Below are 17,186 nucleotides of genomic sequence, written 5' to 3' on the forward strand. Positions count from 1 at the left end.
TAAACTGAATGCAGTATAAATAAGATCCCTGAGGCTTGTGTGCTAAAAGTAAACTGAATGCAGTATAAATAAGATCCCTGAGGCTTGTGTGCTAAAAGTAGACCGAATGCAGTATAAATAAGATCCCTGAGGCTTGTGTGCTAAAAGTAAACTGAATGCAGTATAAATAAGATCCCTGAGGCTTGTGTGCTAAAAGTAGACTGAATGCAGTATAAATAAGATCCCTGAGGCTTGTGTGCTAAAAGTAAACTGAATGCAGTATAAATAAGATCCCTGAGGCTTGTGTGCTAAAAGTAAACTGAATGCAGTATAAATAAGATCCCTGAGGCTTGTGTGCTAAAAGTAAACTGAATGCAGTATAAATAAGATCCCTGAGGCTTGTGTGCTAAAAGTAGACTGAATGCAGTATAAATAAGATCCCTGAGGCTTGTGTGCTAAAAGTAGACTGAATGCAGTATAAATAAGATCCCTGAGGCTTGTGTGCTAAAAGTAGACTGAATGCAGTATAAATAAGATCCCTGAGGCTTGTGTGCTAAAAGTAGACTGAATGCAGTATAAATAAGATCCCTGAGGCTTGTGTGCTAAAAGTAAACTGAATGCAGTATAAATAAGATCCCTGAGGCTTGTGTGCTAAAAGTAGACTGAATGCAGTATAAATAAGATCCCTGAGGCTTGTGTGCTAAAAGTAAACTGAATGCAGTATAAATAAGATCCCTGAGGCTTGTGTGCTAAAAGTAGACTGAATGCAGTATAAATAAGATCCCTGAGGCTTGTGTGCTAAAAGTAAACTGAATGCAGTATAAATAAGATCCCTGAGGCTTGTGTGCTAAAAGTAGACTGAATGCAGTATAAATAAGATCCCTGAGGCTTGTGTGCTAAAAGTAGACTGAATGCAGTATAAATAAGATCCCTGAGGCTTGTGTGCTAAAAGTAAACTGAATGCAGTATAAATAAGATCCCTGAGGCTTGTGTGCTAAAAGTAGACTGAATGCAGTATAAATAAGATCCCTGAGGCTTGTGTGCTAAAAGTAAACTGAATGCAGTATAAATAAGATCCCTTAGGCTTGTGTGCTAAAAGTAGACTGAATGCAGTATAAATAAGATCCCTGAGGCTTGTGTGCTAAAAGTAAACTGAATGCAGTATAAATAAGATCCCTGAGGCTTGTGTGCTAAAAGTAAACTGAATGCAGTATAAATAAGATCCCTGAGGCTTGTGTGCTAAAAGTAGACCGAATGCAGTATAAATAAGATCCCTGAGGCTTGTGTGCTAAAAGTAAACTGAATGCAGTATAAATAAGATCCCTGAGGCTTGTGTGCTAAAAGTAGACTGAATGCAGTATAAATAAGATCCCTGAGGCTTGTGTGCTAAAAGTAAACTGAATGCAGTATAAATAAGATCCCTGAGGCTTGTGTGCTAAAAGTAAACTGAATGCAGTATAAATAAGATCCCTGAGGCTTGTGTGCTAAAAGTAAACTGAATGCAGTATAAATAAGATCCCTGAGGCTTGTGTGCTAAAAGTAGACTGAATGCAGTATAAATAAGATCCCTGAGGCTTGTGTGCTAAAAGTAGACTGAATGCAGTATAAATAAGATCCCTGAGGCTTGTGTGCTAAAAGTAAACTGAATGCAGTATAAATAAGATCCCTGAGGCTTGTGTGCTAAAAGTAGACTGAATGCAGTATAAATAAGATCCCTGAGGCTTGTGTGCTAAAAGTAAACTGAATGCAGTATAAATAAGATCCCTGAGGTTTGTGTGCTAAAAGTAGACTGAATGCAGTATAAATAAGATCCCTGAGGTTTGTGTGCTAAAAGTAGACTGAATGCAGTATAAATAAGATCCCTGAGGCTTGTGTGCTAAAAGTAGACTGAATGCAGTATAAATAAGATCCCTGAGGCTTGTGTGCTAAAAGTAAACTGAATGCAGTATAAATAAGATCCCTGAGGCTTGTGTGCTAAAAGTAGACTGAATGCAGTATAAATAAGATCCCTGAGGCTTGTGTGCTAAAAGTAAACTGAATGCAGTATAAATAAGATCCCTTAGGCTTGTGTGCTAAAAGTAGACTGAATGCAGTATAAATAAGATCCCTGAGGCTTGTGTGCTAAAAGTAAACTGAATGCAGTATAAATAAGATCCCTGAGGCTTGTGTGCTAAAAGTAAACTGAATGCAGTATAAATAAGATCCCTGAGGCTTGTGTGCTAAAAGTAGACCGAATGCAGTATAAATAAGATCCCTGAGGCTTGTGTGCTAAAAGTAAACTGAATGCAGTATAAATAAGATCCCTGAGGCTTGTGTGCTAAAAGTAAACTGAATGCAGTATAAATAAGATCCCTGAGGCTTGTGTGCTAAAAGTAGACTGAATGCAGTATAAATAAGATCCCTGAGGCTTGTGTGCTAAAAGTAGACTGAATGCAGTATAAATAAGATCCCTGAGGCTTGTGTGCTAAAAGTAGACTGAATGCAGTATAAATAAGATCCCTGAGGCTTGTGTGCTAAAAGTAGACTGAATGCAGTATAAATAAGATCCCTGAGGCTTGTGTGCTAAAAGTAAACTGAATGCAGTATAAATAAGATCCCTGAGGTTTGTGTGCTAAAAGTAGACCGAATGCAGTATAAATAAGATCCCTGAGGCTTGTGTGCTAAAAGTAGACTGAATGCAGTATAAATAAGATCCCTGAGGTTTGTGTGCTAAAAGTAAACTGAATGCAGTATAAATAAGATCCCTGAGACTTATGTGCTAAAATTATGAATGAGGAGATCTATAAAAAATGCACGGTTGATGAAACGGAATAAAACAGATGAAAGGGACGCCTTGGTTGTTGAACTTGTAGAATGGATAGACAGAGAAAGAATCCGAAATAGTGCGTCTGCAGGGAGAAAAATGAGTATTTTTGATTTATTGAAATCCGTTAAAAACGGGATATCATGCCTAGTTATCTTTAAGTTTATTCATAATATATCGGAACACGTGTTCATGCCCCTGCGTTTGTCCTGATAAATACACAATGACGAAATGCGAAAATATTAAAAAAATTATGAACACGTGTTCCGACATCGCCATAACACATTCGTGTTTTACTGATAGTTTATTAGGAAACATATCAATTCATTCGTTAACGGTCTGCATTCCCATTTTTAACCAGAATACGAATAATTTGAAGAGATTCTCAATAAATTAACAATATTTTATATCAGTACGTTTTCTCCATGCGAGCTTCATTTTTTATCCCTCAGTTTGATTGGTGAAAGCGATCGCGACTGTAATAATTACTTAAATGCATAAAAATCACCATTTTTAACTACACTTCATGATTTAACCGACAAATTCGTATGAAAAAAGTAATGACATCAGGCAAATTATGCAACCTTACTAGTTCTGTTGTTAATCCAATTAAATGGATACCTCTGCGCTGCCGTATCTAGTATAATAATGTAAGTATACTGCCGGTGTAACTTGTTATGTAAGCCACCTTATAAGTACTTACACTATTAGTGGTTCAAGGAACATTCACTGCCCTCAATTCACCGCGGAAAATTCACCTCTGGGAAAACTCTTCTAAATAGGGTAGATACCTACCATGAGTAACCTGCATTAAATTTTTCATATAAAATATTGGTATAATCTCTATTTTCTTTAAAATATGTTATTTATCATTTAGTTAAATTTTTATTTCTATTATGGTTTATATGTACGTTTATATATTTTTTCCTTAAATACTTTTTTTCTTATTTTTTTTATTAAATGATAAGACTAGCTCTTACATTATAATTTAAATCATATGCTACTATCATAATAGGACACGAGCCTAGTAGGTACGGTAGTTGATAAAATCACAAAAAAATGTAATTTATAAAATTAATTGATTAAAAATTCATCGCACACAATTCACTACGGGAACATTATCTACCATTTTTAAGAAGTATGTTTTTTTGCTAAAATTATTTTTATCATTTTTTTTTATTTTTATCAAGTATAATTTGTAGAAATCTATAAAAATTTTGATTTTCTTTTACATGTTCAATAATTTTTTTTTTCAACATTTTTATTTTTAAACTATCCTGCTGTGTAATTATTATTACGCATGACAACTGTGACCTTCAGGAATATGTAAAATGAAAAAAAAAATTATTTAAATGTCCCAAAAAATTTTTTCAAAAATATTTTTTTATGTACAACGTTTTCCAAAATTCAACGCCAACCTCCCAAAGGGTAATCGGCCAACTCACGACTTATCAGAATAACTAAATATGACCTCAGTTAAATTGTCGCTAGTTTCTTTTTAAATATTCGCACTTTTACGAATTTAGGGAAAATCTACACCTTTAGTCATTTTTTAATGCCACAACTATAAATTTCCATATTTTACAATTCTAATTTCTATCACGCAATCCTATTTCCGTTCAGAAGAAAGTCGATCTATTAGTTAATTAAATAATATTAATTCAATTAATATTTCAGAGGAAATTGACACTGCATCGTAATTATCCGTTTCCCTTTTTCTAATTTGCTTTACAAACGAAGCGATGTACATCGCGCTGGGTTCGCTTAAACAAAATATGTTCATTATCTTTATAATACGTATCAATGAGTAAGTATTATGTTCAGAACTTAATACGCGCATTTGAAGGAAATTGACACTTGGCTCCAGTTCAACTGTATCAATTTCGTTTCATATTTGGCTGTACGGAAAAGCGTAACGAATGGAAGACAACTCTTGCCCATTAACATTCAATTTTTGTCGAATGATATTTTTAATTAAAAATTGATGTTTCCCTTCCAGAAAAGATCAGTGCATATTATTATTTTTTTGTTTTGACCCACTTCTTTTTCGGCAATTTGTAATCGTGTCAGATTGCAAAAACCGCAAAAAAAACTCGCGAGTCGCGTAACTAATATACCTCCTGCCACTGAGAACCCGGCGCTAACCTCTCTTTCTGTTATATGCTTCGTTTATGAACATAACAGAGAGGTTACAACGGAGTTTGAAGGGTGCGTGCTCAGATTATAAAACTAATTCTATTTCCTGTACGAGTATATATGTATGTACTTTCAGCTGTTTTTCGGCTATTATCTACCAAATAATAGCCGAAGGTAATTCATTTCTAGTTTGCAAGTATCCACAAAACAGGTGCATTTAATTGTGTTTTTTTATTAACTTCACGTCTTCCTCTGTAAATTTGACAAGTATGCAATATTTTGAGCATTTCGCTCATGCAAATAATTATTCAACTTCACGGACAACTAACTGTCAAGATCATATACTAGGTGAGGATAGTTTGTCTTCGTTTTTTTTGTTGTATCGGAAACGTGCGCAGAAATCTTCAACTTCATGGAAAATTTTATTATGTGAAGTTTTTTTAACATTTTTATTTATTTATTTAGAATAAACGGCACAAGTGCCATTTGCATACGTGGCAGTCGTTGTACAAATACATAATAAAACATGTAGAATGATATAAAGAAAATATTAATTATAAGATTGATTATGTAAGTAAACGAATCTATAAAACAAAGAATATACGTTTGTACTAATTAAATGAAATCGGCGAAGAAGAAAAACAAAAACCTAAAACTTGTTATGCTTTGCTAAAATGTTTAATAACTACAGCTCATGGACCAAATTAGATCAATACATCAATGCTACAGCTGTATTTTTCAATACATCTATTTGAATTGTTTTCATGATTGAAATAATTAATGAGATGGAATTTTGGAAGTGCAACTAACTGACTTTCCGACATCCGATCGAGCTAAAACTCGGCTGACTTTTAGTGTTAATCACAACACGCACAAACATAAACATATTATCTGAAATCGGACGATATTACAGCAGTTATTATTCTAAATAAATGTCGGTACTATCCAATTAGGATTTGACTTGGGTGTTAGCGGTGTTGACTCCAGTCCCCGGGGAGGACGGTACAATCCTCAGTCAAACCAAAATAATTTTTAAAAAACTATTAAATAGGCTACTAGCCGGCCCAAGAGATGGCGCAACTTATCAAAACGAAAGTATCCAAATGTATTTCCACAGTTAGTATTTGTACACAACGTCATTAAATTAAACAAACACATTGTTTTAAATAATTCAAATTTATTCAACAAATAAAAAAAAAGTTTTAAATTTTTACCGTAATGAAGCTAAAATCAGTCAGTTTGCGAATAAATTAGTTGTTAAAACTGAGTGCTTTGATCCATTTAATAATATATCAAACAACAAAGTGATTTTTTCTATGAAAACATATTTAATATGTGTTTTCTTTGTACACCATTGTCTTTCTCCCCCCTCCCTCCAGTGGCGGCTCGTTTTAGCGGTCGACAATGACACATAATTAGTATTTAAAAATTGTTTCTTTTTTCTCCAGGGGCGGAGTGTGGCGGTCCCGCGAGTGAGGGGGCGCCAACATGACCAAGAAGTTCGAATTCAACTGGCAGATATCAGTGCCGGATGCGTTACTGCAGGTAATTATTTTACAAATATATTTTTTGATCAGTGTTTTTTTTATACATTAGAGGTGAAACTTTGTGATTTTATATATCGCTGGTTTTATCGTATTTCTCCTTTTTGCAAAAACATATCCGGTTTTTATTTATTTATTTTTTTTATTTTTTATTATTTAACTCATGTTTACATGTTACATTTTTTAAAAAAATTTTAACTACCATACTAGGCTAATTTATTTATTTATTTTCACATATACGGCACAACATGTGACATTCACATACTAAATTACAGAGAATAGTACAGCAACATAAGGAATGCAACAATATAAATTTTGACCGGTCAGTTGTTGAGTGGGCATAGCGCTTGGGTCTCACCCGAGCGTCGCGTGTTCGATTCCTCGGCTAGCTAAGTCCTCCATCACAACACAAGCAACATTTTCGGCTTTCTGTGGTGGTAGTAGGAGATTTTCAAACATTGTTGGGTTATTCGTAACCCGGGAATGTTTGTCTTTCTTTTTTTAAAAAAAAAAAAAGTATAACGGTATAATCAGTAAATGGTAGTAAGGTTAAAAGTATGAAAAAAGAGATATAAATAAAATATAAGTAGCAATCTGTAGTATAGTATTAAGTCAAAGTAAGAAATTATATGTAATAATATACAATAAAGTAGTATAAGCAAGAATGAAGTGCTTATAAAATGTCTGAAAGGCAATAAGAGTTTGTAATGCCTGTGTTGTGGTAGTTATACATGAAATTTATTTTTTATTTTTTTTTATTAACAAAATTTTTGATACATATACAATTTAGGTACATACATAGTAATATAGAATGAAAGAGTAACAAAAAATCCCACAAAGGCGAAGCCTGAGCGTGGGTATTATAGTGTAAGGATAAAACAGTAGAGTTTTAAATATATATTTTTTTTAAATTATAAAAAGTATCTATAGAGATCAATGTGATTGTTTTTTTTTATTTTTATTAAATAATAATAAAGATAACCTAAAAGAACTACAAAATACTATTTTATAGAAACATAAGTATGCAAATATGAATCATACATGAAATAACAATAAAATTAACATAAAATAACTAAAAAATACTATTTTATAGAAAAATAAGTGTGCAAGTATGAATCATACATGAGATAATAATAAAAATAACTTAATAGAACTACTACTATTTTATAGAAACATAATATTTATTACTACTAATCTTCTGTCGATATGATTGACGACTATTTTAATACTGATTTGTGTTTATTTGTGTTAATTTTCTTTAGTTATTTCAATGGGTTTAAAAATATAACAAGTTTCAAAATGATGTAACAGTGTGGAAAAAAATCAAAAACATTATTCAAATACCCTTGAATTTCGATTTTGTTTTCTTGATTGAATGGGTTAATTAATGAATGACGTGGAAATTAACTTATTTTCCGATATCCGATCGAGCTGAAACTCGGCAGATAGACTCGTTGTCGATGACAATGCATTCTATCAACTTATGGTGGCACTCATGTGCACAAACGCATTTTTCTGAAATTAGATGACATTATACATATTTAATAAATAAAAATTTACCGCACTTAATATAAGAAATAATTTTCGGTTTTATCTAATTAGAATTTGGCTTAGGTGTTAGTGTTGTTGGTTCTAGTCTCTCGGGAGGAAGGTTCAATCCTCAGTGAAACAAAAAAAATATATTTACTTACATATTTTTAAATATATCTTTTAATAAAAATAGTTGAATTGTAACTTTGTTTATATGATTATTTTTATAAGCAATAATTATTAGCCTGAAACACTCATCCACATTGAAAAATCTCCTGATAAAAGATACATGACGCCAACGGGACTTGAACCCGTGTCCTTTCGATTTCCGGTCGACAGCTCTGACCACTGAGCTATGGCGGCTTATCTCTTATCCGCGAAATAATTCAATATGTACTAGTGTTTCATTCAACAATTACTGCTTATTACATTTTTTCACCTGAAAACAACCAACTTTATTTTATATGAGAAAGGCATTGTAAGTGCTCTCTCACTAGATGGCGTCGAGACAAATTGTCTACATTTTTTGGTGAACATACTTAAACTTGTCAAATATTATTTTTTTTTTTTTGGTAAACTAATGTTTAAGACAAGATTTTTTATGCATAGCACATAATAATTGTTACCCTTTGTGCTTTGCTTAAAAAATCTTGTCTTAAACATTAGTTTACCAAAAAAAATAATAATTGTTTATATGAGTTGATTTTTTAATCTCACTTTGTGTTTGAAATTTGTTCTTCACGTTCAAATTTCTTCACATTCGAGTTTGACAGTTCATAATAAAAAAGACACGTCCAGAAATCGACAACCCAATTGTTTTACATTTTAATTTATTTATTATTTTGATTTCACATCCTAATAAATGGCTAATTTGAAACATTAATTTCATCAATACCCCCCAAATCTAATTTTTATGTAATTATCTTGTTTGCAAAGCGTCAACTACGTAGAATGTGTAGGATCCTCTCTTTTCGGAAAGTACGACTAATTTTTTAACACCGTTTGGGTAAAAAAAAATGCACTGGGTCATTGTGATTTTTTACACATACATCCATTTTCCTATATGCGATCTTGTTGATGCATGTCAATGTGGTGATGCCATTGAAAAAACATTTCATACGATCGCAGTGCTCTCAATTTTAGTCAACATTATTTTTCCGACCTGTAAATCTTGCAAGAAAGTACATAGGCGTCCTAATTACGTAACACTTAAATTCAATTTGTTGTGCAACGGTTCCATGCTTAATAATTTATATACAATGTAGTTGTCTACATGAAATGCTTTAAATTTATAATGAAGTGCTTGCTCTGTTTTAGCTACAGACGCAATAAAACTGTTACATCAAAACCATTCGCGAATCCACTTTATTCCCGTGATGATTGCGATCCGAGAAATTCTTACATGCCGACATTCCGATTATTCAAATTTATTTTATATTCGGTCGGGATAAAAGGAAGACACCACTCGTGTAATAAGATTAGTAGGTACCTACCTACAGAAGGAAACTGATAGGCAATTATCTCCAGCTTTTAGAATGGCATGATGGCAGTAAACCCTACACGATAAAAAATGAGTATTGGTAATTTATTAAAAATATCCCAAATGATTTGTAATCCGTTAAAAACGGGATTGTTGGCAGTTTCCTGATTAACTTTAAGTTAAGTCCCAATATATCGAACACGTGTTAATTAATGCAGCCGCATTTTCCTCGATAATATACAATGAAGAAATGTGAAAATATTAGAATTTTTATTATGAACACGTGTTTCGACATTGCCATAACACATTCGTCTTACTGATAGATAGTTTACTAGGAAACCTGTCAATTAATTCGTTAAACTACATCATGCATCTGCATTTGCCTTGATAATATACAATGACGAAATGTGAAAATATTATATTTTTTATGAACACGTGTTCCGACATCGCCATAACACATTCATCTTACTGATAGTTTACTAGGAAACCTGTCAATTCATTAGTTAAAGGCCTGCAGTCCCATTCTTAACCGGACTGCAGGCATTTATCTTTTTAAAGGTATTCTTAATAAATTTTCTCCGTGTTGGGAGCTTTTTTATATTTTTGTGTAAAATAGATGTATTTTCACAAACTATGGATAACGTTGAAAATGTACGGAAATTATAAATTTAATTTTTCTAACTACGATCATCGCCCTAAATATCTGTAATTTAAATATTTTCATTGGTTTTTAAAAAGGATCCTAAAACCGCACACTCCTAAACAGTTCAAATTGGTTATAACGGTTATGACGTAGCCTTACCCCCAGACCACGGAGACCGTCAAATAATGTATGATGTATGGTGAAATATTATGTAGTTTTAAAATATATCACTGGCTTCTAATTGCGCAGGTACCTAGAACAATAGGGCGTTAGGTGGAATTTAGTGCAATAGTTTTGAAACTTGGCGGATATGTTTATTATGGCATTCTATAATGATAAACTTCAATAGTTTTGTATACACCGTGCTAGAAAACTAGTATCTACAAGCGGGAAACTGGTGAATTATCTACATCACATTTCTAGTCGATGTTGTGGTGTAACTATAGTAAAAACAAAAAAATCAGAAGTTCAGATCGAAAAAACACTTTTTTATTTTCTGTGTTGTAGAGTAGGTACTCAGTTTCAGTCATGATTATTTTAAACACATTTGAAAAAAGTTAACGTTGTTTATTTATCCCTTAGCGTTTTTTTTTATATTTTTTATATATTAACTCCACACAGGAGGCCCTGAAGAAAATCATTTCCCTCAGGGCCTATCTTTGGGGATGCTGTGTGGAGGGTCTTTTTGTGGAGAGGAAGGAGTGAACATGGGTCTTGAAGAGTCTCATGTTGTAGGAGGGAGGAAACACAGAGGCCGGCAGTTCGTTCCACAGCCGAGCTGTTGAACTTAAGAACGAATCGTAGAAGCGACCCGTTCTCATGTGACAAATGTCAACCGTGTACAAATGTCAACCGTGTACAAATGTTATGCGCGCGTTTGGCGTGTATCCCGACTACGCACCGGTGCCGAAGGGATCAATGACGCTAGTTCCTCAGAGCATCTTCCATTGTAATACCGATAGAACAAGGACAGCATACCTACCTGACGCCTGTGCTCTAAAGATTGCAGTCCATTTGTTAAGATTGGGGAATCTATCAAACGGACCGCCCGTTTTTGCACAGAGTCGAGGGTTTTTTTCAGGTATTTAGGGGCTCCGGACCAGAGATGGCTGCCAAATTCGACAGAAGGGCACACTTGCGATTTGTACAGGGTCAGCAGTTGTGTACTATTAAAGTATCTGCGGGCCCTGTACAGTACGCCCAGCTTCTAAGAGGCCAGCTTTACTCTGGCTTCGATGGAGCCCCCGTACCTGAGCTGGTCACTTACAGTTATACCAAGCATATCAATGGAAGGCCTGTTCGGAAGATTGCTTCCGTTGAAGGAGACTAGATTATCATTTGGATCCCTTTTAGACGTAATCAGACAGGATTGGGTCTTTGAAACATTAAATTCGACGAGATTATTTTTACCCCAAGAGGAAATACTCTCGAGATATCCGTCCATTCTCTGCTTCAAAGCCCTCCGAGCCGTTTGAGTTTGTGTGCCTTTATTTTATTTTATTGTCTCATATTTAACGTCATCCCTGATTGTTATATTATTTTCACACTTTTGGAACGAATACTAACAAAATGTGTTTCAAAATAATGTAAAATTATTGTATATATTATAATTTTTGATCTTATATTTTTATACAAAATTATAAATTATCAGTTGAATAGCCCTGACATATTAATGTTGATTCAATTTCATGTACCTACCAATAGATCAAGGTCATCTAGTATCTATTATTGTGACAATTATACCACAGTCTCAGGATATAACTCAGTTATAAAAAATAGATTTCACACACTTGGGAACTTTTATGCTAAAATCGTAGATACTTATAATATTCCCCTTGTAAAGTATAAAGCTGCACTAATAACATATTTTAACGCCACTTATTTTAATGAATTTACTACATAACAGGCTTATGTTATTGCTTCTTTCTTTACTGTTATTTTATTTGTTATGTTTTAACTAAATTTAATTCTTTAATTTTTCTCATCAAAATTTAATACTGCATGTATATGTAAAAAAATAAAATAAAAACTTTGTATGTAAATGGCACTTGTACCTTCATTTCTAAATAAATTATCATACCGATTTCCAGCATTTCACATTTTAATTAACCCTGCCAAAATACATAAAATTATCTTATGTCTGGCAGCTGAATGTACTGTCTATTTATTTATTTTCATAGTCTGCATAAAATATTTTGTACAACAAAATATATTAAAGAGATTACAGATGTATAATGCATAAATGTACACTAAAGCAGAAATGGTAAAATTTTACAAAACAAGTAAGTATGTAGTAGCAATAACAAATAGTGACGATAATAATAATAATAAATGTTTTATTATCTTTCTTTTTTTTTAACAAATAGAGATAATGATATCCTCAACGGTATCTCCCGTGCTGAGGATCTCATTCCCATATTATTAAAAAACATTGTAGTGTAGATCATATATATGTTTTATGTAGAACCGCACAAGAGTCCCAACTGCTCCCAACCGTCTGGAGCCAACGAGTCTACAGTATCCCCAATTCGGGTATTTCGTGAGGCTTGAAGGTAGTGGAGAGGGGAAGGAGATGGAGAAGAGGACGGTGGGGAGGTACCTGACTAATCAGCTCTGGTCACTAAACACGGCAAAAGACATTTCAAGCGACATTTTAATTCTGAATGGTGGTCTTACACCAGGGCGATACTGAGAATATCTTCAACTTTGGAACTTGCCACAAATTAACTTTTTTTTTTCAATCAATATGTTGGTAAGAACACAAATAAATATGAATGTATTTGTTTCATTTGTGTAAATTAAATGCACGTAATAATAATTAATAATGTACCTATTGAATCTAAAGTCACAGACCTTTTAAATGTCTATTTAACTGTGCTTTATCTTTGATAGTATAATCATAATCTTTGTTTTACCTAAAAAAAGTTTTCATTAACGAAAAAAACTGTTGAAACTAGAGCGATATTGAGTTAAACCTGATACTTAGTAAATATAGTGAAATGGTTACAGAAAATGGAATCCGTTAAAATCGTTGATGTAATAAGTCAGTAATTAAGTAAGTAATATTATTAGTATATGTTTAAAATATATCAAACAGTTACTAAAAAATCATAGTGCATTTCCATTCTTAACAGGCGCGTAATCTCGACGAGTGTGTGGGTTGTCATGGGTGGTGGTTGATGAGAGCGTGGGGTTGCCGTATATCTGCTCATCATGCTTCGCGTGGGATTGGGGGGTCACACTTCGCTCATTAAATGGGTTAGGCTAAGTAGAAGCGCTGTCAAACAAACTATTATTATGCTACTTGATGGCTACTTTGGAAGGCAAAAAGCTTATCGCTTAAAACTTAAAATAGTAATTAAATAAATTAATTAAAAAGTAAAAATATATATTTGTGTTCCGTCACAATAATACTACTAAGCAAGATGTTCCAATTAATGTTTATTTGATGGTATCTCTAATCTCTTCTCTAAATAATAAAACAAAGTCCGGTATCCGAGTCTGTCTGTTTGTGCGCTTTGTCCTTCTAAACTACGTAACGGATTTTGATAGGGTTTTTACTATCACCATAGACATATGAATATTAGTAGACCTGCCCTAAGTGATTAAAAGCGTATTATCCCCACTCCCCATACCGGTTCCATTGGAGCCGGCTGTGCTCGCGTATGGCCTCAAGTGAAATTTGAAAACGTGACGTCATCATTCTTGTGCGAACTATGGTCGAGGCATCATCGGTTCATTTTACGAAATAACACTGCAAAATGTTGACTTGTGATATGAAAACTTGTAAAAATAGATGTGAAAAAGAGAATAAACCCAATTGTCGTATTACATTCCATAAGTAAGCATTATTTTACTTTATTTTAAGCTTATTCACACCGTATTATATGGATCAGTTTTAGAAACATATACTATCACATCACAATGTAGCGATTCTCAAGTGTGCTCATCGTTGTTTACTGGGGTAAGTAAATTATGAAACATTTGTAAAAGTGTCTTAACTAAATACTCTGAAACTAACTACGACTCTGAAAATAGAAGCTGCCTTACTTTGCCGAATTTGGACTTCGCAAATTAGTTCATAACGTGGGGAGTAATTTGCGCTCCCATGTAAAAATGTCTATTCATTCAAAAGCAGATTTTACTTTTAAGAAGTAAATGGTGATATTATAATGCGAGATGCCTATTTACTGTCAGATTGATTTATTGACGAATCACAGTCAGCCTTACCCCCTTCGTTCTTCAACAGTTGATTTTACCCCTCGCCATTATCTTCTCGTCTATTAATTCCTATGTCTGTGACTATCACCTATTTCACTTATCACATTCTTCCGGAAGGTTTATATATAAATTTACGAACAACGCCGGGTACACGTCAGCTAGTTTTCCTATAAATTATAATACACTAGATGACGTGTACCCGGAGCTGCTGTTTCCTGTTACGTTACTTACCAAAATCACGCCTACACTATATTTTTTAACTGAAAAAACTTAGGAAAATAGGAATAAATTGTGCATAGAATTATAATCATTTTACTTAATCTCTATTCAATTATAGTTTTTAGTTTGAAAAGTACAATAGGTAGCCTTGCAACCACCGGTACCCTGGCGGATATCCTGTAGTTATTTTAATTTAACAAAAACGAAATTACAATATGTGTAAATTATCAATAATGATTATATCCCAATTTTGGGTTTACGTTTGCCCCAACTTAGGTCCAGACAAAATAATCTAAATAACGTTATTTTTTATTATATTATAGTTTTGTATTATTGTAATAATTTATACTATGCATTTGACTTTTGATTACAAATAGGTGTATAGTTAATAAATTGTTGTATCGAGTAATTAAATTAGAACGGTGATAATACAACCATAGAATTATAGAATAACACAAGCCTAATTTCGGCCTGTATTTCCATACTAAACTGTGTTTTAGACGAAATTACAAATACCAAATAACAAACCCAACATCACAAACGATGTATATCCGATATGGTTCAATAAGAGCATTATAGATAAACTGAAAAGAAAGGAATCGCTCCGAAAAAGATATCTATTGCACAAAAATCAATCCGATTATCTGATATTTTCAGCGAGTAGATCCGAGCTAAAATCTGAAATCAATTTTGCTAAAAAACAATACATGAAAAATGTTCAGAATGGGATCAAAGACGACATAATTTTTTTCTGGAACTATGTTAGGTCACAAAAAGTTAACCCAACCTCACCAACATCCTTGATTGAGGAAGGCGTAACTTTTACTATCCCTAACACAATTGTAAATAAGTTTGCTGACTATTTTCATTCCGTCTATAGTCAAGTAACCCCGAAACTTGAAACCAATTTCCCAACAGCATCACCCTGGAACGTTGGAGATATCTCACTCGGATTGACCAACATCCAGGAAATAGAAACTTGTATCCGGAATCTCCGACCTGATAAGGCTACTGGTCCGGACGGTATTCCTCCTTCAATAATAATAAAAATCTCTCCAAATATCTGTGTACCCCTTGCGTACATATTTAATCTCTGCATCATGTCTTCCACATTTCCACTGTGTTGGAAACTAACGAGAGTCAGCCCCATTCACAAAGCTGATGAAAAGACTGACGTCAGAAATTATAGACCAGTTGCAGTACTGTCAACAATTCCAAAAAATTTTGATATGATTATCTGTGATAAAATCAGTCCACAAATCACGCCTTTCTTAAGAGGTAATCAACATGGCTTCTTACCGAAGAAATCAACGGTAACCAACTTACTCTCTTTCTCTCGACGGGTAGCACAAGGCCTAGACTGTATGCATCAGACGGACGTAATCTACACGGACTTCGCAATGGCATTTGACCGAGTAGATCACGATATTCTAATAAAAAAGATGCATAAAATAGGTTTTAATCAACCCTTTCTGACATTTTTTGCGTCATATTTAAAAGATAGAAGTCAGTATGTAAATATAAATGGATACGACTCCCATAAGTTCGCAGCTCTGTCAGGAATTCCTCAAGGATCGAATCTCGGTCCCATGTTATTCCTTATTCTGATAGATGACATTCAGGATTGCATACGTCACAGCTCATGTCTACTATTCGCGGATGACATGAAACTGATGAAGGAAATCGAATCAGATTATGATTATTCGAAACTTCAGGCCGACATCGATTCAATCATGATATGGTCGGTAGAAAATAAACTTAACTTCAATATTAAAAATGCGTTGTTATGACTTATAGTCGTTCACAAAATCCGCTATTCTGCCAGTATAGAATGAATGGTGAAGTACTTACACGCGTAAACATCATCAAGGACCTTGGGGTGATCTTTGATCCCAAGCTGACATTTTCAAACCACATAGTCCAGCTTACCTCGGCTTGCTCCAAAACTCTTGGTTTTGTAATTAGAACTTGCAAACAATTCAATAACATAGAAGCAATGACCGCCATATTCAACGGAGTGGTCAGAAGCAAGCTGGAGTACGCCAGTACTGTCTGGATACCTCATCAACTTAAATACATAAATATGATTGAACAAATTAAAAAAAAAATCCTAAAGTATGTTTACATGCGATCATACGGAATTTATCCGAAATTCATGCATCACGTGGAACTGCTAAAGGAGACAAATTACCAAAGCCTGGAGACTAGGCGTAGTGCCGGACTCATGGTATTTGAATTAAAGTTACTAAAAAACCTTATCGATTACCCATATCTCCTGTCATGCTGTGGCTTATTCGTTCCTGATAAATACTGTCGAAATCGTAGCCACGACATTGCCCAACATAGCATGACAAGAGGTATGACCTTGCTAAATGCCCTACCAGCGGATATAGATGTGTTTAATATCACTATACCATGTTTTAAAAAAAATATGTATATGTATTGTTAGTTTTAATAAATATAATAAAAATAAAAAAAAATAAAAAAAATTCAATGGATGGCGATATACAATTTCAGGCAAGTGTAAGAAAGAAAGACAGACCGCTTGCTGAATGGTCTAGAACCAAAAGGTACTAAATCAGTAACACATTTGATTCCATTCAAATTTATACAGGAGGCACTTCTAGTTTT

The 17,186-nt window shown here is 33.6% G+C and overlaps 1 protein-coding gene across 2 annotated transcripts in view; it reads left to right on the forward strand.

Moving 5' to 3' along the window:
• Positions 1–17,186, forward strand: part of norpA (no receptor potential A) — a 98,982-nt gene that overhangs the window by 16,639 nt on the left and 65,157 nt on the right. For both annotated transcript variants that reach the window (XM_089642606.1, XM_089642607.1), the window contains exon 2: positions 6,367–6,463. In XM_089642606.1, the coding sequence (XP_089498732.1) occupies positions 6,407–6,463 (57 nt within the window). In that variant the 5' untranslated portion in view covers positions 6,367–6,406. The remainder of the gene's footprint in view (positions 1–6,366; positions 6,464–17,186) is intronic.

This window comes from Hesperophylax consimilis, chromosome 18, assembly GCF_061612785.1.
Source record: "Hesperophylax consimilis isolate HC1 chromosome 18, BYU_Hcon_1.0, whole genome shotgun sequence".
NCBI classification, from domain to species: Eukaryota; Metazoa; Arthropoda; class Insecta; order Trichoptera; family Limnephilidae; genus Hesperophylax; species Hesperophylax consimilis.